The sequence below is a fragment of the Camelina sativa genome, chromosome 1, assembly GCF_030686135.1.
Source record: "Camelina sativa cultivar CO46 ecotype springtype chromosome 1, ASM3068613v1".
Classification (NCBI taxonomy): Eukaryota; Viridiplantae; Streptophyta; class Magnoliopsida; order Brassicales; family Brassicaceae; genus Camelina; species Camelina sativa.
In genome coordinates this window covers 15,697,624-15,721,349 of record NC_141880.1, presented here as the reverse complement: position 1 = coordinate 15,721,349, position 23,726 = coordinate 15,697,624, and the positions used below count along the sequence as shown (strand labels likewise).

Sequence of the window (23,726 nt, the reverse complement as noted above, 5' to 3'; positions counted from 1 at the left end):
AGACTTTAAATAGAATTTTTTGCCATAGGTCTCGCAAGACCTTCACAAGAACAAATATAATTATAAAAACCTTAAAAACGCTTTTAGAATATTTTTAAACACCTTAAAATTTTTTTATAAAAACCTTGTAAACGTTTTTATAAGGCATTTACAAAGTTTTGACAAGGTTTTATAAGGATTTTATAAGGTTTTTAAATCGTTTAAAACTTTATAAAAACCTCGTAAAATTTTTTTTTGCAGGAATTTTTTTTGGAAATTTTTTTTTTTTGCGGGAAAATATGTTGGAAATTTTTTTGGCAGAAATTTTTTTTCACTTTATTGATTAAATATTTTCATGTAAGGGTAAAATCGTCATTAAAAGTTAAAGGAGTTCAAAAATGAAAATAGCAAAAAAAAGGGTCTTTTTAAAAATGGTATATCAAAAAAAGTATTTCTATTAAAGTAATGAAATAGAAGAGAAAATCCTTATTTTGAACAATATGCTACACAAAATAAAAATAAATTGAACATCTTATAATGTATAATATCAAATTAGATTTCGTCTTGAATAAAAATATAAATAAGATAATGTATGTCATATAAAGTCAATTGAAATAAAAGACACTAAAATGTTAAAGAAAATATGACAAATGTCGTAATAAATAATACATTGTATGTTATATAAAATCAATTGAAAAAATACACTACAATATTATAAAGAAAATGACATATGTTGTAATAAGAGAGTTAAGATAATGTATGTCATATAAAGTCAATTGAAAAAAATACACTAAAGTATTAAATAAAAAATGATGCATATTGCCATAAGTAATGTATGTCATATGTAGAAATATAATATTATAAAGAAAATGACACATGTTGTAGTAAGAGAATGTCTTTTTTTTGTTAAAAGTAATAAGAGAGTGTCACATGACAACTTCTTAGAGTTTGTCAAAAGAGAAACTTACTTTATTATTATTAAGGAAAACAAAATATCATTATTTTAAATAATTAATATGCAATCAATTGTCATATTTCAAAGAACTAATATGCAATCAACTTTCATATTTGACAGGAATTTCAACCTAATCAGATTAATATGAGAGTTACAAATATGTGATAGAATATGAAATTTAATAAAATATGTGAAAAGGTTCATAAATAAATAAATACATTTATTATTTTTCATTTTGTTATTTTTGAAAGTCATCCCCCTAAATCTCTAGGTTCATATATATATTGAATGTAATGTGTATTAGGACAAAAATCCAAACTAAAATTTGTTATTCTTATCATTTTCAAATTTAAAGTCAATGGTATTAATTTGATCACTTCAATATAATTATATCAAATATATATCCAAGACAACAAATTAAGTTGTTTGAATGATTTTCAATGTGACTACACTTTTAACTATCAATATGTTATAGTTGTTTAAAACATTTAAATAATCAAAAGTAAGCAAAAAATAAGAAAAATATGAGCAAAACATAAGTTAAATATAAAAAAATACAAAAATTACAAATTTATAAGTTAACAAATTGAAAGAAATGTGTTTGTAAAGTGTTATATATTTGTAAGTTCAATGTAGTTTGTTATAAAACATAGTGAATTGATCAAATTTTGATAAATAGATATATTTTTGAAATTTGCCGCTATCTATGTATCTCATCCCAACCGCATGTATATCTTTAAACTGACAACTAACCATATTTTGCTGATTAAGTTATGACCATATTTTGGCTATATCTAATATGGTCATTTGATTTCGGCACAATGATAAAACATACTTGCATAATTTGGTCAGTGTAAAAAACATTTTACTCCACTTTAATTATATACCTATATTAGTACATGTATTATTTCCAACCTTTTAATATACTCCACTTTGTTTTGGATATGTACCATGAAGGTGATTCACTTCATTGTTTTCTCTTTCTTGGTGGTTGTTATTGCTTCACAAGATGATGAAGGGCTTTCAACCGCATCCACCTCACTAGTCCACTCGGTCTTCCTTTGCATACTTCAAGTGGAAAGGGGAGGAGTGCAACCGCATCAACCACTAGGTTATATCTCTTAACCTTTCTGGTTTATCTTTAGGTGGCAAGATTTCACCAGCAATCAGTTCTCTCCCAGATTGAGGTTAACCTCTAAAACAAACAGCTTATTGGCAAAATACCGAGACTTCTAAGACATGTAAAATTCATTTACATACTTGGAAATCAGTTGCTTGGACAGAGGCCAAGAGATAATGAAATGAGTATTTGGATAATCATTGCAAGTATAGTCAGAGGAGCACTTGTTTTGATCACCTTCATAATAGAGATATTATATTATAATTTTTCTTTTGTTATATTATATTCTTTTAATAAAAAATGTATAATTTGAAGAGCATAATAATAATAATAATAATAATAATAATAATAATAATAATAATAATAATAATAATAATAATAATAATAATAATAATAATAGTAATAATAATAACAATAATAATAATAATTATTATTATTATTTTTGAGAATACAAGATGAAAAATGTAGTGAGAAGGAAAAACTTATTAAACAGTGGATGATGCATGCAAGTAAATAATCCAACTATATAGTGAAACTACTGGATGAGAATAAAGGTCAACCATAGATAGCCTGAGTACTGGATGTATCTAAACCACCTAAACAGATACGATTCAGAGGAGGTCGCTTGTCTTGGAAGAGACAAACGTTCAAGGCTGGCCAAGTAATTTTCTTCTGGTGATAAGTTCAATTTCTTCTAGTCAAATAATTTTCTTCTAGTGTAATTGTATAGAGAAATTTATTGTACTTGTTAGAGACTTTATCAAAAGAATAATATACTCAAAACATGAGATGTAGGATTGTTATTTCGATGCGAGATGAAAGACCACCAGACTAAATAGATTTTTTTGCTATAGGTCTCGCAAAACCTTCAGAAAAGCAAATACAATATTTATAATATGATTAATGGAAAGAAGAAATAATTCATTTTATACTTGGTGTAAACGAGTGACATTTGTCTATTATTTGGTAATATGTGTGACATTTTGACGATTATTTTAGCTAGAATAAAAGTGTGGATCATCCCACTCCCACAATACTATTCAACATCCAAGATTCAGGGTGTATGCACACTAGTTTCGATGGCCTCGCTAGCCACTTGGCATCCATCAGAAAAAGCGTGACATTAACAAACTGACAATGATATATCGTATAGCCAATGAACTCAGTTCACGTTATAAGGGAACCAGAGAAGGCATGCATGTTCTACACAATTCACGTTATAAGGGAACTATCTACGGAAGTTCTATGTCAAATAATTAAATATATGTTTCTTTTGTCAAATAGTTATAACTGAAAATATATCAGACCTAATCTGTGACATAAAAGTGATAAAACAGTAGAAGAATGTTGTTAACCAAATATATATATCGATAAGAGAGATAAGTCATAACGAGAGCTGGCGCGGAGAATAAATGGGCCACAAACCTAAAATTTATATGGTAAAAAAAAACCTTCATTTTGATTTGTCTTTCTTCCTTGTAGTTTTTCAACTCTTATTTGATTCAAAATATTACAATCCAATCAATCATTTTTTTTCTTAGAAATTTGAATGGTAATTAATGATATAGTTACTAATCAAATCCATAGTTATTTCTAAGAAAAGAAGAGACGTCTAGATCTAGACGAATGCATGGGCTGTGACGCTGTGTTGTGTGTATGATAATTTGCCGCGAGCATTGTTTCGTCCATTTCTTGGTCCACAGAAAAAATCTTCACATTGTCTAAATTATTCTTTCAAATGAGTGAGCCAGTGACCATATATAATATATGTGGTCTAAACTTCATATCAGAGATTATTTGTTAGGAAACAATATATTTCTTTTCATTTTATGTCATTAAAGGAAACAAAATAATTCAAATTCTCTACATAATAGAAATATTTTTCAATATCACTACACGTGAATGGTTTTCAATTTTACAAGAATTCACGGACTACGTACTTGTCAGTTTAACTTGATTTAACAATACAAAACGATTTTAACGTTTTGCACCGAACATGTAACAACACCTTATCAAAAGAAAAGAAAAAAACCCAACATTAATTAGCAGCATTTGTTTTTCCCTTACTTATTCAGCCAGATGCTCACACTATTAACGTGTATTAAAATAAATCTATAATTTTTTAATACACGTAAATAGTATACTTCATTTTATTTAAAATACTAGAAAATGAAGCCTAATTAAATTATATATAAAATACTAGTATATTGTAATATTATCATGTCAAGTAACAATATTAACAAAAAGAACAAATGGACACTGTGTCAGTCAAGAGAAAAGTGTAGAAGTATTTTCATCAACTTTTTTTTGTTCATATTTGGTATGGTTTAAATCCATTTTCTCTATATCGTATGCTTTATTTCGTATTAACATAAATTTGTTAATCATGCAACCCCAGAATTAATAATACATGGAACACAACATGGACAGAAAAACATACACTTAAATCAGATCGACTTAACCACCATCTAGGTTTTCTTTTCTTCTTATGCACTTATCCTTATAAAAAATTATTTCATAATATAATTTTAGGTGTTATTTATAAAAACTAAAAAAGAAATCCCAACATTAGTTAGAGTTAGCAACTTGTAATACTAAACAAGGACAACGCTTCACATCTAAAGATTATAAAAAAAAATTAAGCACTTGATTATAAATGGGAAACACATCAAACATTCACTTGAAATCACATCTACCTAACTTCCATTTAGTTTTTTCTTTTTTTTTTTTGCAATTCTCCTCATAGAATTAATTTAATAATAAAAAAATTCGTTCTATTTATAACATTTAGATATTCCGACATTATTTATCTAAATGTTAATTAGCACCTTGATACTCTTTTCCTAAATAATAATGTTAATTATCACATCAAAGTTGCTACATTTGATGAATTCTAAGTTTTTTTTTCTCATCTTAACGTTACACATTTAAGCAATTTGACGAACTCGTTAATCATAGTTTGTGGTACTAAAAGTAATAGATATATCTAATGAAGTACTAAAAGTCTAAAACTTGTCGACTTGTCTGCCTAATTAACCCATCTTTATATATACCAATATTTGCTATCCTCAATTATTAGTAATATACAAATATAAATATTAGCTGCCGGTCATTTTTTCTTTCTCTCCCTTTCTCTCTTTCTCTCTGAGCGAAACCAAAACAACACAAAGCTATGGCTGGTATGCTTCCTGGAGTTGAGTGCGCAAGGAGGCGACGCTTCCACGGCGGTGCTCCACCGATTGAATCTCTCAACACGGCTGTGGCGGCGACGGCAGGACACGTGTGGACTCGACGACCATCGTTCTCTCTCTACACTACCAATCATGAGAGCCACCAGGCACATGTCTCCTTCTCGGTAATAAAATGAATAGTATAATATGTATGTTTTGAAATTTTTATGGTCTTAAAAATAATATAGTATGTAGTTAAAACATTTCTTGGGATCTTTTACCCAAAAAAAAAGACATTTCTTTGGGAGAGATTGGACTCTTAAGTTTATAAAAAATTTATAGGAGAGAAGTGTTAGAAGCAAGTCTTATGGAGAGGACAACGATGAGAAGCTGGACGGAGCAGCCAAAGAGGCGAAGCAGAGGCTGAACGAGCGGCTGAGAGTCCCGCGCACAAGGTTCGATTTAGTAAAAAACGGCGTATGATAGTACACTCAACTCATAAATCACCTTGAAATGCGCCGTAGAAGCTTCAAAGCCTTTTTATAGCTCTATATTTTTCATGATAAGGACGCATGATGATGTATTCTAATTCTAAACATGTGGTATCACATGAAGATATAATTGTGAGATCGCCTTTTGTCGGACAAATTATTTTATTATCTCTTTAGAGTTAGCCCCACGTTGGGTCAGGTTTTGGGCGCATTTTAGCAAGTGTTATAAGTTGCGTGGTGTTTTGTTTTGATAGTGGAAACTTCCCGGAAACTACTAGGCAGCTTCCAAGAAAACCAAAACTTTTGACATTACTCCCTCTTGAATTTTGTTTTCGATTTTTAAGTTCAGGCAAAATGGTAAAGACAAAGGAAATAAATCGGAGCAAGTGAAAGGTAAACCTCACGGGGAGTTACTGACCGAAGTGGTCGGGTTGAAAAAGAGCCGAGGAAGGCTAATGGAATGGTTCAAGTGGCGGGTCAGGGAACAACAAGACTGTGCTATATGTCTAGATCGGTTCAAGAAGGGTGAAAAATTGGTACACTTACCATGTGCCCATAAGTTTCACTCTATATGCTTATTGCCTTGGCTAGACACCAATGTTTATTGCCCTTATTGTAGAACGGATATTTGGAATTAAATGTCAAAAAATTTATGTCATATTTCTAGGTCTTGTTTATATCATAGTTTTTAGGAGTTTAAACATAAATGAACGAACACTGATCGACAACTTCAACTTCATCGCCAAGAGTCTCAAATCCTACGCATCCGTTAACACAAACCCAAAAACTCACGCACACCCTTTTTGTTTTTATTGGGCTTATTGAAATAGTACGACAAAATGATTTATAATTTGGAAATACTCTCACGTGTCTTTTGAATCATAACTTGAGATATCAATCATTTAGCATAAGAATATACAAATTCTCTTGATTGGTACTTTCCTTCTTTTCGCATAAGTGATCCAAAGTTTCCCAACTATAACATTGCAATAGTGATCAGAATTGCTCTCAATCCCTTGCGCTAAAACAACAATGTTCTTTTTTTTGTATGAATGTTAAATTATATTCACCAAAAAAAGACTGTGGTCCAAAAAAGTTTACAACTTAGAGAACTCTTTGAATATATAACCGAGACTAAAAAAAATATTAATTTGGATGTGTCTGAAACCAATACCGAATACCATTCTCATATCCAGAGGTGGTTGTCAGTGTAAGCAGTCGATTACATACATTCTTGGAGATGAAGCTTAAGAGGTTGGATGTTGTAGTTTGAGCTTCTCCATGCCGTCGAGCGTTACGTTCCCGCCATAGGCTATGGATAGCAGACTGAAAAGCATATCGAAGAACAAACAGGTGAAGCCGAGGTGTTGAAGAGTCCTGAAGCAGAGGGGCCAAAGTTGCCCAGTTATGTGTGAACCTGACACCTAATAGCCCTTGAGCCAGAGCAGACCATACAGTCGAGGAATAAGCGCAGGAGAAGCAGATGTGGTCCCTTGTTTCCCCATGTCCGTGACAGAGGACACAAGCTCCATTTGCGGAAGCATTCCATTTAACTAGTTTGTCGCCAGTAGAGAGTCTATTGTGGAAAGCAAGCCAAGCAATGAAGGAGTACTTAGGCGTTGAATGATGAAACCAAACTCCTGCAGACCAGTCACAGGTAGGGCTTGGTTGTCATGTCAAACACCAAGTATCATGCGACAAAAATTTACTCTTAAAGGAGCCATTTTTCTGCTTCCAAAGGGAGCGATCAGAGCCTTGGTACTGCACTGAAGGACGAATAGAGTCAAGGACATCTTCGATTTGGTTTAGTATGTCGACACGGTGTCGACGCCTCTGGTGTGTAAGAGCCTCTGCCACAGTACTCTGCTGCGGGATCCCCATATCAATACTACCCCGGAACCCGAGATGTGCAAATAGCTGGCCAAGAGGGGTCCAAACATCAAACCAAAACAATGTGTCATCCCCTGTTTTCACCTCTTTTTGATGTAAGTTGGCAGCAAGATCACGATATTTTAAAATCTTACGCCACATCCAAGAACCTCTAGCACTCTTCTCATTAACTGACCAGAGGGAACCAGTTCGTATCAAGTTACACTTGACCCAGCTGACCCAAAGGGAGTTTCTAGCAGATATAAGGCACCAAATTAGTTTCAAAATGTAGACTATGTTGGTGTCTCGCAACTGACGAAGCCCCATACCACCCTCATGCTTCGGTTTACACACATCAAGCCAAGAGATCTTTGCCTTTTTCAAATTGAGGTCCGGACCTGACCACAAGAAAGCCGAGAAAAGGCTGTCTATCTCCTGAAGACACTTCTTTGGCAAGCAAAATGCTGAGAGCCAAAAGTTTGTTAGATTGGAAAGCACTAATTTGAGCAACTGAAGCCTGCCTGCAAAGGACAAGAACCGACCCGTCCAACAGGTGATACGTTGGCGAATGCGCTCAATGAGTGGAAAATAGTCAGAATGCGTCATAGAATGAGTGAGAAGTGGGAGTCCCAAGTACCAGACAGGGAGAGAGCCTACCATAAACGGGAAATGCTGAAGAATGTCATGCTGATGTTGCTGAGAAGAACCGGCCATGAAGAGGGTTGATTTCTCAAGGCTAATATGGAGGCCAGAAGCAACAACAAAGTTGTCAAAAACTGCAAGAGTTTCTTCAACAGAACTCGAGCTCCCATCTGAAAAAATCAGGATATCGTCTGCAAAATAAAGGTGGGTGAGACTCATAGTTTTGCAGCGAGGGTGATAACCAATTTGATGAGCAATTGCAGCCTTGTCAAGCATAAGAGATAGCACATTCATGCAAATGACGAAGAGATACGGAGACAGAGAACAACCCTGCCGCAAACCTCTTGTGCTTTGAAAATAGCCAGCTAGTTCCCTGTTAACTTGCACAGAGAAAGATGTCGAGCTAGTACAGAGCTCAATCCAGTGGATAAAATCAGCAGGAATGTTAATGGCCTTGAGAATACTGATTAAGAACGGCCATTGCACTGAGTTAAATTCCTTGGAGATATCAATCTTCATCATACAACGAGGAGAAATGGATTCTTTATGGTAGTCTTTAACCAATTCTGAGGCAAGTAACATATTTTCCATCATAAGCCTATCCTTGATAAAAGCGGACTGGTTTGGAGCGATGAATGAGGGCAAAAGAACCTTCAGACGGTTAGCAATGATCTTCGAAACTACCTTGTAAAGCACATTGCAGCATGAAATGGGACGGTAGTCCTTCATCTCCGTTGAATCAGTCTTCTTAGGTATAAGAGCCAGGATAGTCGAATTTACACATTTAGGAAGGAAGCCTTTAAGAAAAAAAGATTGAACAGCAGTGACAAAATCCTTACCCAATATTGACCAGGCTTGCTTAAAGAATTCAACTGTGTAGCCATCCGGACCAGGTGCTTTATCTCTTGGCATCTTAAACAGAGTTTGACGAATCTCCTCCTCAGAAACCACCTTTAATAATCCCTCACTGTCTGCAGCGGAGCAACGAAATGGTATCAATTCCACCAACTGATCAACACTCATACCCACAAAATTTGTTGGCGAGTGTGTGAGGAACTCCTTAAAAAAACGCATCGCCTCTGTTTTAATCTCTGACTGAGTTTTAGCCACGGAACCATCAGGATAGAGTATCTCTCGAATCGCATTGAGGGCTTGTCGAGATTTAACTCATTACAGAAAAATTTATTTTTTTTGTCACCCACCAGTAGCCAGTGTAACTTGGATCGTTGCTTCAAAAAACTCTCCTCCAAGTCAGAGACGTGATCCCAACGCTGGAAAGCCTGGTCCTCAGCCTCTGCTGTTTCAGCTGTTAATTTTAAAAGAGTGGAGAGCTGACACTCCCAGAGGGTTTTGTGAGCTTCATCCACCTGTTCGGAGAGCTTGCTAAGCTTTCGACGTCCTAATGACCGCAAAACTGGTTTTAGCTCCTTAAGCTTTTTGGCAAAACGGTACATAGCAGAGGTTGAGTGGAAAAGTCTCTCTGAGCCGTCCCAAAAAGTTTGGACTGTTGACATAAACTCCGGACATGACATGATGGCATTTAAAAACTTAGAAGGTCCTCGTGGTCTACAAACCTGACTTCCCACTGAAAACCGGCAACGAAGATGGTCAGAACATCCTCCAGATTCGAACACACCATAAGCATCGACAAAGTGGCGATTCCAAGCCTCACTAACCAAGACACGATCTAATTTCTTACAAACTTGACCGTCATCTCGCTTATTGCCTTAAGTAAACAAAGGACCGTGAGTATGCATATCTGTTAAAGCACAGTGACGCACAACATTCTGAAAATCTCTCATACCACAAGTTACAGTGGGGCAATGTTCATAATTAGAATGTGCTTCGCCATCAAGGATTTCATTAAAATCACCGACAATCAACTAAGCCTTATTAGCAAAGAGAGGAGAATCAAAGTGATGCCTGAGATCCTCCCAGAGTTCTTTCCTTGCATCAGCCAGATTATACGCATAAACAAAAGAGACAAAAAACTCCATAGTATGTCCAGGCAGTAAGACGGAGCAAGTGATAACCTGACCACTCTTAAAGACTGGTGTAACTCTCACATCTTCCTTCTATACCACCCATATTCTCCCAAGAGGATTAAATTCATAATTTGTAATCGAAGACCAACCATGGAACACATTAGAGATGATCCGAGAAGCCTTACTTTTCTGAACACGCGTTTCAAGCAAACATCCAAACTGCAAAGATTCAGTGTGTACCCAATCACGAACAATAAAATGTTTCTTAAATTTATTGAAGCCACGCATGTTCCAGGAAAAACCATAGATTAATGACGATTTCGGGAGTTCTTCTTGCTCGATACGCAAGGAGGAAACCCCTTAGCTTGGTAAGAAGAAGACTCTGAAGTAGTCTTTTGCATTTGTTTCGATTGTCGAGGCAAAAAGCTCTAATGGGAGCGTCCATCCCAGGGACTGGCTTACCCGGAACAGTTGCATCCACTACAACTTTCGAGACAGTATCTGGTTTCTTATGAACAGCCGTAGCCGTCTCAGAGTCACCCACATCCTCAGAGTTATCCAAAACAGAGAACCGAGAAGAACCTAGCAGAGTATCTTGACCACCTACAGAAGGACTACGACCTTTTTCAGAGCTTTTACAACCCGTCCCAGGAGAAACAACTGACCAACCGGCAGTAGTATCGTCCGGAGGTGGGATTGATTTTGTCACACCCTCATTTTCAGCCAGTTGAGCCGAAAGCATGGGAGGGGGGACCTCTACCGCTTGAGCTTTCTTAGGAGAAACTATTTCACCCTCTTCGATAACAGCTTCTGAAACCTTCTTCGGAGACATTGGAGAAGTGGTTATACACCCATCACCAACGTGCCCCCACATCTGACATCGAGAACACTTCGGTGGGAGCCATGGATATAAGAACTCCACGGTTACATCCTCCTCCTTTGTCAGCTGAAACCGAAACGTGGTAGGCAAGGCTTTTGTTAGATTGACTTCCACAAATACCTTGGCCTCATCGAATTTACTGCATAGCTCTGTATCCGAATGCAGCCGAATAGGATTACCTATTGGATTAGTTAAAAATCCAAGACCTTCCCATGAAAAAAGAGAATGGGGAACATTCTTCAAAGTTACCCACAAGGGCATAGAGGAAATCACTGGCTGTGCATCTTCTGGGAGGGGTGACCATTTAGCCAGCATCATAGGCACACCCGCAATATTCCACATTCCCCTACGTAGAACTCGCTGTCTCGTAGTTCCATCACGAATACAAAACCGGACCGATGTTGCAGAGTTTTCATAATCATCAATTCGAACAGACTTAACTCCTAATGGCCAAATTTTATTGACAATCACATGAATCTTGGCGACGTGTGGAGCTGCAGAAGGGAACCTACCCACCAAAAAATCATCCCAGAGGGGAACCGAGTCTTGAAGCACCACGTCAGAAACCACAATCGTTGGAACACCATCAATCATACTAACTTCAAAATCGTGTTTCTTAAACGATTGACGCTTATTCATGACTACTGCATAAAATTGTTGCTTGTTTTGTGTAGAAGAGGCATCCCCTTGAGAAGGATCCGTTGAATCTAGCTCCGACATGAAAGCACACAAATGATGGCCATCACACAAACCGTAACTTAAAGGATATTCTGCAAACCCTAGAATCGCCACAAATCGCACTTTCCTTATTTAAAAATCGGTCTTTGTAGCTCAATTATTTTTCTCTTGTTATTAACAACGTTTTTTTTTTAAAAGCTAGACTCTAGAAATTGAAACTTAAAAATAATTTGTAAGTTCATCCACAAAGCACTTTGTGCCAACTGTCATTTCCACTTTTCTAGAGAATAAAAAATATATGTTTAGATGAATCTTTATTTTTTCTAGCGCTAATTCTCGAGACAAATGAGATGTACAACTACAAGTCTACAACATGTGTCTCGCTGGTTTTTTAAAGCTTTAAAATTGGGACGGTTGGGTGAATACAAAGTTAATTTTGTTGTAAAACACTTGTGGACTCCATAGACCGGCCCGCTCACAGTCCGTTAGGACATGGCCTTACGGCCCATTTACTGTCCGCACATGTACGGCCCATCGGCCATAGCTTTACGGCCCATGGCCATTTCTTCGCGGCCCATGGCCTATCTTATGTACTCGATTGTTTTATGGGCTTTAGCCCTTGTACTCCTACTATATATACTTGTATGCTCGACATTAATCAATAAGACTAAGAGATTTCACTTCCTAAATTCTCTAGTTTACAACACGTTATCAGCACGATAGTCTCTAACCCTAAACCCTAAAAAAGCAGCCGCCGCTTCCTAAACCCTAAAACCCTAAGGCAGCCGCCGATCTTCTTCTCTCTTCCACAAACCCTAAACCATCTTTCTTTCTTGCTCCCATCCGAGATCAAACCTTTTCTGTTCGAAGATCTCCTTGTTCACGAGCATACCTTAAGCTCGTGATCAAGCTTCTATCGACAGCTTGATCGAGGATCTTGGTCCGTGTTCGGGGGTGAGTTCGTCTGTTCGTGGTTCGTGATACCGGACGAGAGAAGTACGAAGCGGTTCGTGGGAAGCTGTTCATCATCTGCGGAACCTGTTCGTTGTTCTGTCCGCGGACGCTGTACGTGATCCAGTACGTGGTTCTGTCCGAGATCTGGTTCGTGGTTCTGTCCGAGATCTGGTTCGTGATTCTGTTCGTGGTCCGTGAATGAGAGAGAGTTAAAACCGAGGTCTGTTAGCTCCCGGTCCATATCCAGTCAGATCCAAACCGGTGAAAGGTAAAAACATGGCTGAACCCTCTTAGAACCCTAATATTGAACATGAACATTAACAAACTATTAAACCCTAACATACCCAAGTACATAAACAAACAAACCATAAAGTTATATCCATGTAAATCTTAAAATCGGATTGCATAGGGCTGTTAGGTTGTTTGTAAATTGCACCAAACTTTGTCAAACATGAAATCGAATTTGGTTGTTTGGATTGCTTGTTGCATAAGAGCCTAGAACATGAACTTGTTAAAATTGAATATTGTTAAACTGTTCTAGGATTTAAAACTTGGATCATTCATGCATCATAGCTAAAAAAAAAAAAATTGGATCATGTATAGGATGTTAGAAAAATCGGCTGCATGAACTAATTCTTAGGATTCCTTAAGCATAAATTTGAACATAAATTTCCTGCAAATTTTCGGCCATGAAAACATAAAAATCAAGCATGAAACTTGTTCTAGGATTATTAGGATAACTTCTATAAACCTTTAATCATTATCCTAAAATTTAAATAAAATTAACTTTAATGTTCTAAGAGTATATCCGATTAAATTAAAAACTTTTGTTAAGCTTCTATAAAATTAAAACATGAAATCGGAAATTAAATATTGGTTAGGACAAGTTCCTAATCATCTAAAACTCTTAAAACAAATTTACTAAATCCTAGACTAAAAGGAAATTTAAGAAAAAAAAAAAAAAATCCTATCTAGAAATAAGGAGATTATTGCATGCATACATATTTGATTTTGTTGTCTTTGCATGCATGAATTTAAACCATACGAAATCTATAATGGGCAAGGACATGTTTCGGTCTCAAATACCGCATGGCCCAAGGCATGTTTCGGTCTCAAATACCGCATGACCTGAATAAATGTTTGTTGCATGATTCGGTCTCAAATATTGCATGCTAACTATCGGTTGTCTATATTATATGCAGATGGCAAACCTCAAAAGCCTTGACTATCCCATCTTGCAAGCTTCTGGAAAGAACTACTTGGAATGGGTCAAAGACACCGAAATCCACCTAAGGTCCAATGGCCTAGCTGGTTGCATTGATGAGGAAGTTGAGAGCACTGATAAGAAAAAGAATAAGTGTCTCCAACATATGCACCATCACATTGCAGAGAGTCTCAAGAGCCAGTACCTCTTTATAGACAATCCACTCGCCCTTTGGACACAGCTTAAACGCCGTTACGGGCACCAAAAGACGGTGCTCCTTCCAAAGGCCGAGTTTGATTGGAAGAACCTAAGGATCCAGGATTACAAATCCGTGGAGGAGTATAACTCTGAGCTTTTTAGGATTGTCTCACTCCTTAGGTTATGTGAAAAAGAGGTGACTGAAAGGGAGCTGATAGAAAAGACTTTGTCTACTTTCAGCCCTAACAATAGAGTTCTTCAGCAACAGTATCGGCACCAAGGCTTTGCCGATTATGGGGCACTCATTGAATGTTTACTGCTAGCTGAGCAGAATGATGAGTTGCTGCTGATGAACTCTGCTATGAGACCTCCCGGTACAGCCCCATTACCGGAAGCAAATAAGGTTGATTTGGGAAAGAAAACTACAATGGAGCCTAAGGAGCCCAAAATGCCCCATGAGACCAACTATGTCCACAGAGAAAGACACTACGGCCAAGGCCGTGGTGGCAGAGGACGTAGTGGCCGTGGCGGACAGGCCGGCCGAGGAGGCCGCGGACGTGGTGGTAAGGGCCATACGTCCTTTAAACCACGTACCAAGGTCAAATCGGTCTGCCACAGATGTGGTATGTCAAACCACTGGTCCAAGACTTGTAGAACTCCCAAAGACCTCATTGATGCATACCAAGAAGTTCTAAAGAAAAATCCGGAAGCCAACTATGCGTACATCGATGATGAAGGAGACTTCGATCATGAGAATGACGACTTGCTATAGACTTCCGATTGCCTTCAAGATGACTATTGATTTTCGTTTTAATGCGCTTTAATTTCAATGCTTTTATGCTTTATTTTCTTTTATTGTATTGGATGATTATTTAATTTAAATGCAATGGTTCTTTTATTTTATAATTGTCTCATTAAAATACAAAATTATGTCCTATTTTATAGAAATGGCCAAGGACATGAGTGAACTAGTAGTGGACAGTGGATCCAGCCACACTATACTAAGAGACAAAAGATATTTCATAGATCTTAAAATGAAAAGTGCAAATGTTAGTACAATTGCGGGTATAGCCAACATGATAGAAGGCTACGGCCAGGCTCACATTTTGTTGCCTAACGGCACACATATTGAACTAAGTGATGCCCTATACTCACCCAGCTCTAAGAGAAACTTATTGAGCTTTAAAGATATAAGATTAAATGGTTATCATGTTGAAACCAAGGGTGAAGGAACTAAAGAGTTCCTATACATTACTGAAAATGTAAATGGCCAAAAGAAGGTCCTAGAGACTATACCTGCACTAGCCACTGGTTTATACCATGCTAAGATAAACATGATAGAAGCTAACATGGCTAAGCACAAAATGTTCACTGAACAATTCACTCTATGGCATGACCGGTTAGGCCACCCGGGTTCGAACATGATGCGTAAAGTAATTAAGAGTTCAAATGGGCACAACCTTAAAGAGAAAAGAGTTTTCCCTAAAAATCTCACTTGTGTAGCATGTGCACAAGGGAAACTCATTACAAGACCATCACCAGTAAAAGTCACAAAAGAGACTTTGCATTTTCTGGAAAGGATACAAGGTGACATATGTGGACCAATACACCCACCTTGTGGGTCGTTTAGATATTTCATGGTTATGATCGATGCATCAACCAGATGGTCTCACGTATGCTTGTTATCCACAAGGAACCTAGCATTTGCTAGGGTGTTGGCTCAAATCATAAGATTAAGAGCACATTTTCCAGACTTTCCACTAAAGACTATACGTCTAGATAATGCTGGTGAATTTTCATCCCAAGCGTTTAATGATTACTGTATGTCCATGGGGGTGAGTGTGGAACATCCTGTGGCACATGTCCATACACAAAACGGATTAGCTGAATCCTTCATTAAACGTATACAATTAATAGCTCGACCATTGTTAATGAGATCGAAGCTTCCTGTGTCGGCTTGGGGACACGCGGTCTTACATGCAGCAGAACTCATACGCATCAGGCCATCTAGTGAACACATATATTCACCATCCCAACTATTATTGGGTCAAGAGCCAGACTTATCCCATCTCAAAACATTTGGTTGTGCCGTTTATACACCCGTTGCTCCACCACAGAGAACTAAGATGGGACCTCAAAGGAGGATGGGAATATATGTGGGATATGAGTCTCCCACCATAATAAAGTATCTTGAGCCATTGACAGGGGATCTATTTAAGGCCAGATACGCGGACTGTCAATTCGTTGAGTCCGAATTCCCTACTATAGGTGGTGAGACCGGCAAGCTGGTCAAAGAATTAAAATGGAATCAAACATCCTTAAATTGGCAAGATCCTCGAACTCTAGCATGTGATGCAGAGGTTCAAAAGATTATACATTTACAACAGCTAGCTAATCAATTGCCAGATTCTTTTGCTGACCCAAAAAGAGTAACAAAATCGTACATACCAGCTTGCAATGCACCAGTACGTATTGATGTTCAAAAGGAACACAATAAACAAGTTGCTACAGAGTCTAAACCACGTTTGAAACGAGGTAGACCATTAGGTTCCAAAGATAAAAATCCTCGAAAGTCTAAAGGTGCAAAACAGACCGAGGTTCAGGGAATTATAGACAAACCAGACATGACCGCGGAAATAATTAATGTACCAGGTGAAGTTCAGGACGCTGAACTTCAAGAACCTGAAGGAATTGATAACAATGAAGTATCAATCAATTACATAATGTCTGGAATAAAATGGAACCGGAAAAATGTCGACATTGATGAAATATTTATAAACAAGGTAGCACTTGAGATAAATGAGGATCTAGAACCCACATCCATATTAGAGTGCACTCAAAGTAAAGATTGGCTTAAATGGAAAGAAGCCATTGATGTGGAGTTAAACTCTTTAAAGAAGAGAAGTGTGTTTGGTCCGATCTTAAGGACGACACCTACCATTAAACCAGTTGGACAAAAGTGGGTCTTTGTAAGAAAGAGAAATGAGAAAAATGAGATAGTGAGATACAAAGCACGGCTTGTAGCACAAGGATTCTCTCAAAGACCCGGCATAGATTATGAGGAGACATACTCCCCTGTGATGGATGCAACGACTTTTAGATATCTAATAAGTCTGGCCATAAGAGAAAATTTGGATTTACGGTTAATGGATGTTGTAACCGCCTATTTATATGGTCCACTGGATAATGAGATTTATATGAGATTACCAGAGGGTATAGAACATAAATGTAAAAATGGTACTCGAGACCAATACTGCATAAGGCTAGACAAATCGCTTTATGGGCTGAAACAAAGTGGTCGAATGTGGTATAATCGCTTAAGTGATTATTTAGCTAAGAAAGGCTATAAGAACGACTCAATCAGTCCATGTATATTCATAAAGAAGTTTGCAAACAAAGGATTTGTGATAATAGCAGTTTACGTGGATGATTTAAACATCCTCGGTACCTCTGGGGAAATCGCCCAAACTGTAGAATACCTCAAGAAAGAATTTGAGATGAAAGACCTAGGCAAAACAAAATTCTGTTTGGGATTGCAGCTTGAGTACGTAAATAATGGGATCCTTGTGCATCAAAAGGCATACACAGAAAAAGTACTCAAGAGATTTAATATGGAGCAAGCTCACCCATTGACTAGCCCAATGGTTGTGAGAAGCTTAGACTTGGATAAAGATCCATTTGCTCCTAAGAAGGCCAATGAAGAAATTCTTGGACCTGAAGTGCCTTACCTCAGTGCTATAGGAGCGTTAATGTTCCTGGCTAGTCATACTAGGCCGGACATATGCTTTGCCGTGAACCTCCTAGCAAGATATAGTTCTTGTCCAACTATACGACACTGGAATGGTATTAAACACGTACTACGGTACCTGCGAGGGACGGTTGATTTTGGTTTATTTTATACTAACCATAACCGAGACTGTCTAGTTGGTTTTGCTGATGCAGGTTACCTATCTGATCCACACAACGGTAAGTCACAAACAGGTTATGTGTTTACGCACGGCGGTACGGCGATCTCTTGGCGTTCAATGAAGCAGACTCTTGTGGCCACATCATCAAATCACGCGGAGATCCTAGCCATCCATGAAGCCAGCCGTGAGTGTGTTTGGTTGCGGTCAATGACTCAGCATATACGGACGGATAGCGGCTTAGAAGACAGCAAGGGAGCAACCGTCATCTACGAGGACAATACGGCTTGCATCGCCCAGCTCAAGGAAGGATACATCAAGGGAGATCGGACGAAGCACATACTGCCGAAGTTCTTCTTCACACATGAACTACAAAAGGCCGGAGAAGTTCAAGTGGTGCAAGTACAGTCCTGCGACAACTCAGCCGATCTCTTCACCAAAGCATTACCGACATTGACGTTCAGGAAGCTCACGCACAAGATTGGGATGCGGAGACTTCAGGACTTGGAGTGATGTTTGGATCAGGGGGAGCAATGTGTGCTGTACTCTTTTTCCTTCACCAAGGTTTTGTCCCATTGGGTTTTCCTGGTAAGGTTTTAATGAGGCAGCATCCCCTAAGCACATTGCATCGATCCCATCCAACATGGCACGGTCATCTCGTCCAAGGGGGAGTGTTGTAAAACACTTGTGGACTCCATAGACCGGCCCGCTCACAGTCCGTTAGGACATGGCCTTACGGCCCATTTACTGTCCGCACATGTACGGCCCATCGGCCATAGCTTTACGGCCCATGGCCATTGCTTCGCGGCCCATGGCCTATCTTATGTACTCGATTGTTTTATGGGCTTTAGCCCTTGTACTCCTACTATATATACTTGTATGCTCGACATTAATCAATAAGACTAAGAGATTTCACTTCCTAAATTCTCTAGTTTACAACAAATTTTTTGTCTTTTAGCCATATGATGGGATCTCATTTACTATTAAATATCTCTATATATTCTGCAAACCTGCACTTGCAAGCCTACAAGGTAGCCTCATAACGACACATATGCTCTCCCTTTCTCAGCATCCCGTACACAGTGCCGGCTCAAACATTTATCTCTGCGCAAATTTTAAAATAGACGTTTTAATATATATAATTTTTTTATGAAAATTCTATTTATTTCTACCGAAAGAAAATTTAGTACTATTTTATGCATCATTTTTGCACAACTTTTTTTTGAAATCCTTTTATTCCTATAAAAAAATTATATGGACCTCCTTTTATTCATATTAAACAAATTTGGACCTCTTCTATTCATACAAAATAATATTTTGGATCTTTGATATGAGGCGATGGCACTGCTCTACCTTGTAGTTAAGCCAGCACTGCAAGCATGCCATTCAAGTTGAGCTTTTCATTTCTTCATGACAAACATAGGTGGATGCATAGTTGGGCTTTTCATTTCTTCAAGTTGCTCTCTATCGACCACCGGATCTTAACGTATGGCTCTTGTTCAAATAACCAAAGAAAATTTCTAGTTAAATTGTTTAATGACATAAAATGAGTTTTAAACAAAAGATAGTGGATGTGTTTGTCACAGCCAGAGTTCTATAAGCTTTTTCTACCAATATTTTCACCACGAGGAAGAAAAACATATAAACGTTTGACTTCACTTAATCTGATACATGATTTCACTATAAGAGATGTGTAAGTATTGTGAAGATTCATACTGAAAATAATCTGGCAGATATTGTCAAAATAATATGTTTCATGGTTTGAAGGGAGAGTTATTGAACGTTAAGTCAATCCCAATTCAAATTAGTAGTCAAAAACATATGTGTGAGCTTCGCCACATGACCCATAGCGAATAATGTTATACAAATGAAATTTTGATTTGGGCTTGTAAGGCCCACATTAAATAAAAAATGTTTAGTAAACTTAATAAAGCAATAAATTACCTAAAATTGTTGAAGGTTAAAGATAAATCCAAAATTTAGATGAAGAGACTTTTTTTTTGGTAACGGACCTTAGGTATTACCTCAGATTTTATTAAAAGACCAAAGAACAATTACACATGGATATATCTTTGACACAATGACCAGCAACATCTGCATGTGGCATACCGTCAACAAACTCCGAAATTGTATTAAAAAAAAAAAAAAACTTAAAGAAAGAGAGAAAACATAGGTAGCTAAACATACATGAAGAAAACGGACTATCCAGTCTTTCGTAAGAAATCCATGGGACATGCGTACCATGAAGGACAGAGGATGAGAATCACCAATCCCTGTCGTGAGATAACCAACAATAAGTTGCGAGTCCACTTCCACCTACAACCGCGTAACTTTCGTCTCCCAAGCAAATTTCAAACCATAATATATTCCCAAAGCTTCGCAAGCGGAGCTGAGCATAACCCAATTCTTACTGCAAAACCTCCACACCATGCACCCTCGCTGTTCCTCAAGACCCCTCCTGCAAATGCCAGACCTAGATTACCTCTTTACCCCCATCCGTATTAAGTTTAAACTAACCTTGAGGAGATACAACCTATCCAACTTCTCTGATCACAAGTGCCCCTGGACCTGCATGAGTAAGAGTGAGCGATTGTGCCTCCGTCACCTCTACCGCAAGCTTCTTAACAAAACCGACCCTATCCCTGCAAATCATTTGCACCCAAAAGACATCACAACATCTCCATTTCCATCTCCACCAAACGGCCATTGCAAACATAGTAGACCAATCCCCCTCTCTAGTACTCATCCCTTGCCCCAAATTATGGTAAAACCATTCAAGTAAAGACATTGTAAAAAACGCACCCGCTTGCTTGGTGGTATGATGTGGCTACATAAACCAGCCATGGCAGGACAATCACGCAGGAGATGCATAATCGTTTCCATCCCACCGCTACACACTGTACAGACATCAGAATCACAAAGGTGGTGTTGCTTTCTCTCTGTGTTAGTCATTATTGTCTGCTGTGCAACAAACCACAAAATTTTTTAACTCTCTCTGGCACTACAACTTGCCAAATACGTTTATAAAAAGAACTCATATTTTGACCAAGTTTCTCCACTTTTGTTAACAGACGATAAGCAGATCCCACAATAAAACAACCATTAGTAGTCTCAACCCAAGACATCCTATCTATAGCTCCCGTGAAGCTATCTAGAACAATTGTTACCAGCTCAAGTTTTATATTATCAGACACAAAAAGCGCTATGCGAGCAACATCCCATCCCAGACCATCTTGCCATAGATCTCGAACCGTTAACTTTTCATGACCTGGGGGCAACACCCCAACTTCACCAACGACTCCCCTTATAGCCATTTGTCCTTCCAGAACTAGAATGTTCACCCATCTTCCACCACCCAACTCAGGCTTCTATTGACTACTTCCCGCAGACCTAGCCCCACACTTCGCCATGTAGAGGACCAATTACTCTTGGAGTTCATCCAAGTAGGGTTCTGAACACTCCCAACCTTATACTTCTTCCTCACAACATGTGCCCATAGACTAGTATGATCATGTAAAACTCTCCATCCCACCTTTGCTATTAGAGCCTTATTCATATCCTTCACTACTCTAATCCCCCAGCCCCCTTCATTGTTGGGGCGACAAAACTTGTTTCCAAGCTAGCAAGTGTTGTTTTCTCTTTTCAATAGTGCTCCCCCATGTAAAATCTCTAGATACTCTATCTAGTCTCTCCAAAGTCTACTGAGGAAGTTTAATAGTGCTCATCCTATGCAAAGGAATCGATGAGAGGACTGATTTCATCAATGTTAACCTACCCGCAAAGCTCAGCATACGTCCTTTCCAACCTCGCAACCTCGAAGTAACCTTTGCCAATACCTCACCAAACACCTCATTATTAATCCTCTTATGAAAGACATGCATACCAAGGTACTTCCCCAAATCCATGGATGATTGAATCCCACTTGCATCACTAATCAACTCCCCTAACTCCCTAGACATATTGTCTGAATAAAAAATCTTCGACTTCTCAAGACTAACATTTTGACCTGAGGTATTGCATAATTTTTCCAACACACCCTGTATCACTCTGATTTGTGCCACAAAGGCCTTAGCAAATAGGATCAAATCATCTGTAAAACAGATATGAGACAGATGGGGGCCTGAACCTGACAACTTAATCGGTTTCCACTACTTCTGCACAACTAAAACTTCAATCATTTGATACAAATGTTCGATACAGAGCACAAATAGATATGGTGATAATGAATCACCCTGGCGCAGAGCTCGAGATGTCTTAAATGGTTCTGTTCGTTCCCCATTCCCCAACAGGCTCATTGAAGGTCCTGCAACACACTACATAATCAAATGAACCCACTCCTTAGACAATGCTACTGCCTGTAAAGTATCCTCCAAAAAGTCTCATCAAACTCTATTATAAGCCTTCTCCAAATCTAGTTTCAAGAGAATCCATCCTTTCCTCCCCTTCTTCCTCCTCATTGAATGCACCGCCTCCTGAACTATGATAATATTATCTGTCTCCAACCTCTTTGGGATATAACTTTTTTGCGTTGGTCCAATAACTATCGTCATCACCCCCTTGATTCTACCCACAAGAGTCTTTGTAATTATTTTAAAAAGCATATTGTATAGACTTATGGGGCGGAACTGCGTGATCTTCTCCGGTTTTAACACTTTTTTTATAAGAACCAGAATTGCGTCATTTGTACCTTGTGGTAAACAACCTGTCCGAAAGAACTCTAGGGAAAAGCATGTCACTGACGCCTTAACTACCTCCCAGTTGTGTTGGTAGAACCCGTCTGGACCAGGAGCTTTATACGGACCAATACTACAAATATCATTTTCTATTTCCATTGATGTGTGTGGAATTTCACTTCAATCTTTTACCTCAAAAGACCACACGAATATTGCAAGTGCACAGTTGATCGGTAGTAGTATTTAAGGATTAATCCCACAGAGAAGAATAAATCACGTTAAGAGTTTGCGTAGAGAGGAATATGGCAAAAAAAACAATAATAAGATGGGGATTTTTGGTCGGGTTTGTTACTAAAGAAAAAAATAACTAAATGCGAATAAACTAAGAAAATATAAATGGACGAAATGTTGGGCTGTAGGGAATTCTCAAGGTATCAAGTACCGGTCTAAGCCTAAAGGGAATAGGTATGGAAGTTCAATGGCTACACATTCGTGGACTACAAAACACGAAAGAACGAGGATAAGCTACTCGCTAATCACCTATCTAAAGTCTATATACTTTGTTACTCAACTTACACAGGCAACAACGCATATATCCTAGAAATTAAAGCAAGTTTGATTTTAATCTGTAAAGTTCTATAACTCAACTGACGCAAGTTATAACACAATACTTGTCTAGGCTATTGCTAGCGATTTTATAACACTTGTGATGTGTAAAACGGCTATGATCAATCACTAGTTAGCTAATCAAGCAATATGCATTAAGAATAAACCTAGAACAAAGAACTAAGATGAACTAAACCAAATCTAAGCACCCTTAAACAAACGATAACTTGAATCCCCTTTGAAACCCTAACGCCCAACAAGTAAACTACTCACACATACTAATGCAAATCAAAACGAAATGAATAAAATATTGGATAAAAGATTAGAAGTATAAGAAAAGAGCTTAGAGATCTTATTTGGGATACAAAGTGGATGATTCTTCTTCCTTAAACAAGTAGGAAACCAAAATTAATGAAA

General features: G+C 37.8%; 2 protein-coding genes and 1 pseudogene across 3 annotated transcripts; 2 read left to right on the top strand and 1 right to left on the bottom strand.

Annotated features, from left to right (window-relative positions):
* Positions 1–5,068: 5,068 nt before the first annotated feature.
* LOC104792820 (uncharacterized) lies at positions 5,069–6,375 on the top strand. 2 transcript variants are annotated; one of them, XM_010519052.3, is made up of 3 exons: positions 5,069–5,409; positions 5,567–5,679; positions 6,065–6,375. In XM_010519052.3, exons 1-3 carry the CDS (start codon positions 5,227–5,229, stop codon positions 6,351–6,353), a joined length of 585 nt encoding a protein of 194 aa, XP_010517354.1. In that variant the 5' UTR covers positions 5,069–5,226; the 3' UTR covers positions 6,354–6,375. The 2 variants fall into 2 exon arrangements, with proteins under 2 accessions (XP_010517354.1, XP_019084099.1); XM_019228554.2 differs by having other exon boundaries at positions 5,134–5,409; positions 6,060–6,375.
* A 36-nt stretch (positions 6,376–6,411) lies between these two features.
* LOC147949973 (uncharacterized) lies at positions 6,412–11,358 on the bottom strand (annotated as a pseudogene).
* A 2,567-nt stretch (positions 11,359–13,925) lies between these two features.
* LOC147949972 (uncharacterized) lies at positions 13,926–14,897 on the top strand. Its single transcript, XM_087511627.1, has 3 exons — positions 13,926–14,128; positions 14,306–14,499; positions 14,791–14,897. The coding sequence occupies exons 1-3, from the start codon at positions 13,926–13,928 to the stop codon at positions 14,895–14,897; spliced, it is 504 nt and encodes a 167-aa protein (XP_087367753.1).
* The last annotated feature ends 8,829 nt before the right edge of the window (positions 14,898–23,726 follow it).

What these genes read in the sequence shown, in the direction of transcription:
- LOC104792820 (XM_010519052.3), top strand. Translation starts at nt 5,227, where the DNA reads ATGGCTGGTATGCTTCCTGGAGTTGAGTGCGCAAGGAGGCGACGCTTC. An exon ending in AGGCACATGTCTCCTTCTCG is followed by an intron (nt 5,410 to 5,566) that starts GTAATAAAATGA and finishes AAAAATTTATAG; the next exon opens with GAGAGAAGTGTTAGAAGCAA. An exon ending in CTGAGAGTCCCGCGCACAAG is followed by an intron (nt 5,680 to 6,064) that starts GTTCGATTTAGT and finishes TTTTAAGTTCAG; the next exon opens with GCAAAATGGTAAAGACAAAG.
- LOC147949972 (XM_087511627.1), top strand. Translation starts at nt 13,926, where the DNA reads ATGGCAAACCTCAAAAGCCTTGACTATCCCATCTTGCAAGCTTCTGGA. An exon ending in GCAGAGAGTCTCAAGAGCCA is followed by an intron (nt 14,129 to 14,305) that starts GTACCTCTTTAT and finishes CTCACTCCTTAG; the next exon opens with GTTATGTGAAAAAGAGGTGA. An exon ending in CTCTGCTATGAGACCTCCCG is followed by an intron (nt 14,500 to 14,790) that starts GTACAGCCCCAT and finishes GAACTCCCAAAG; the next exon opens with ACCTCATTGATGCATACCAA.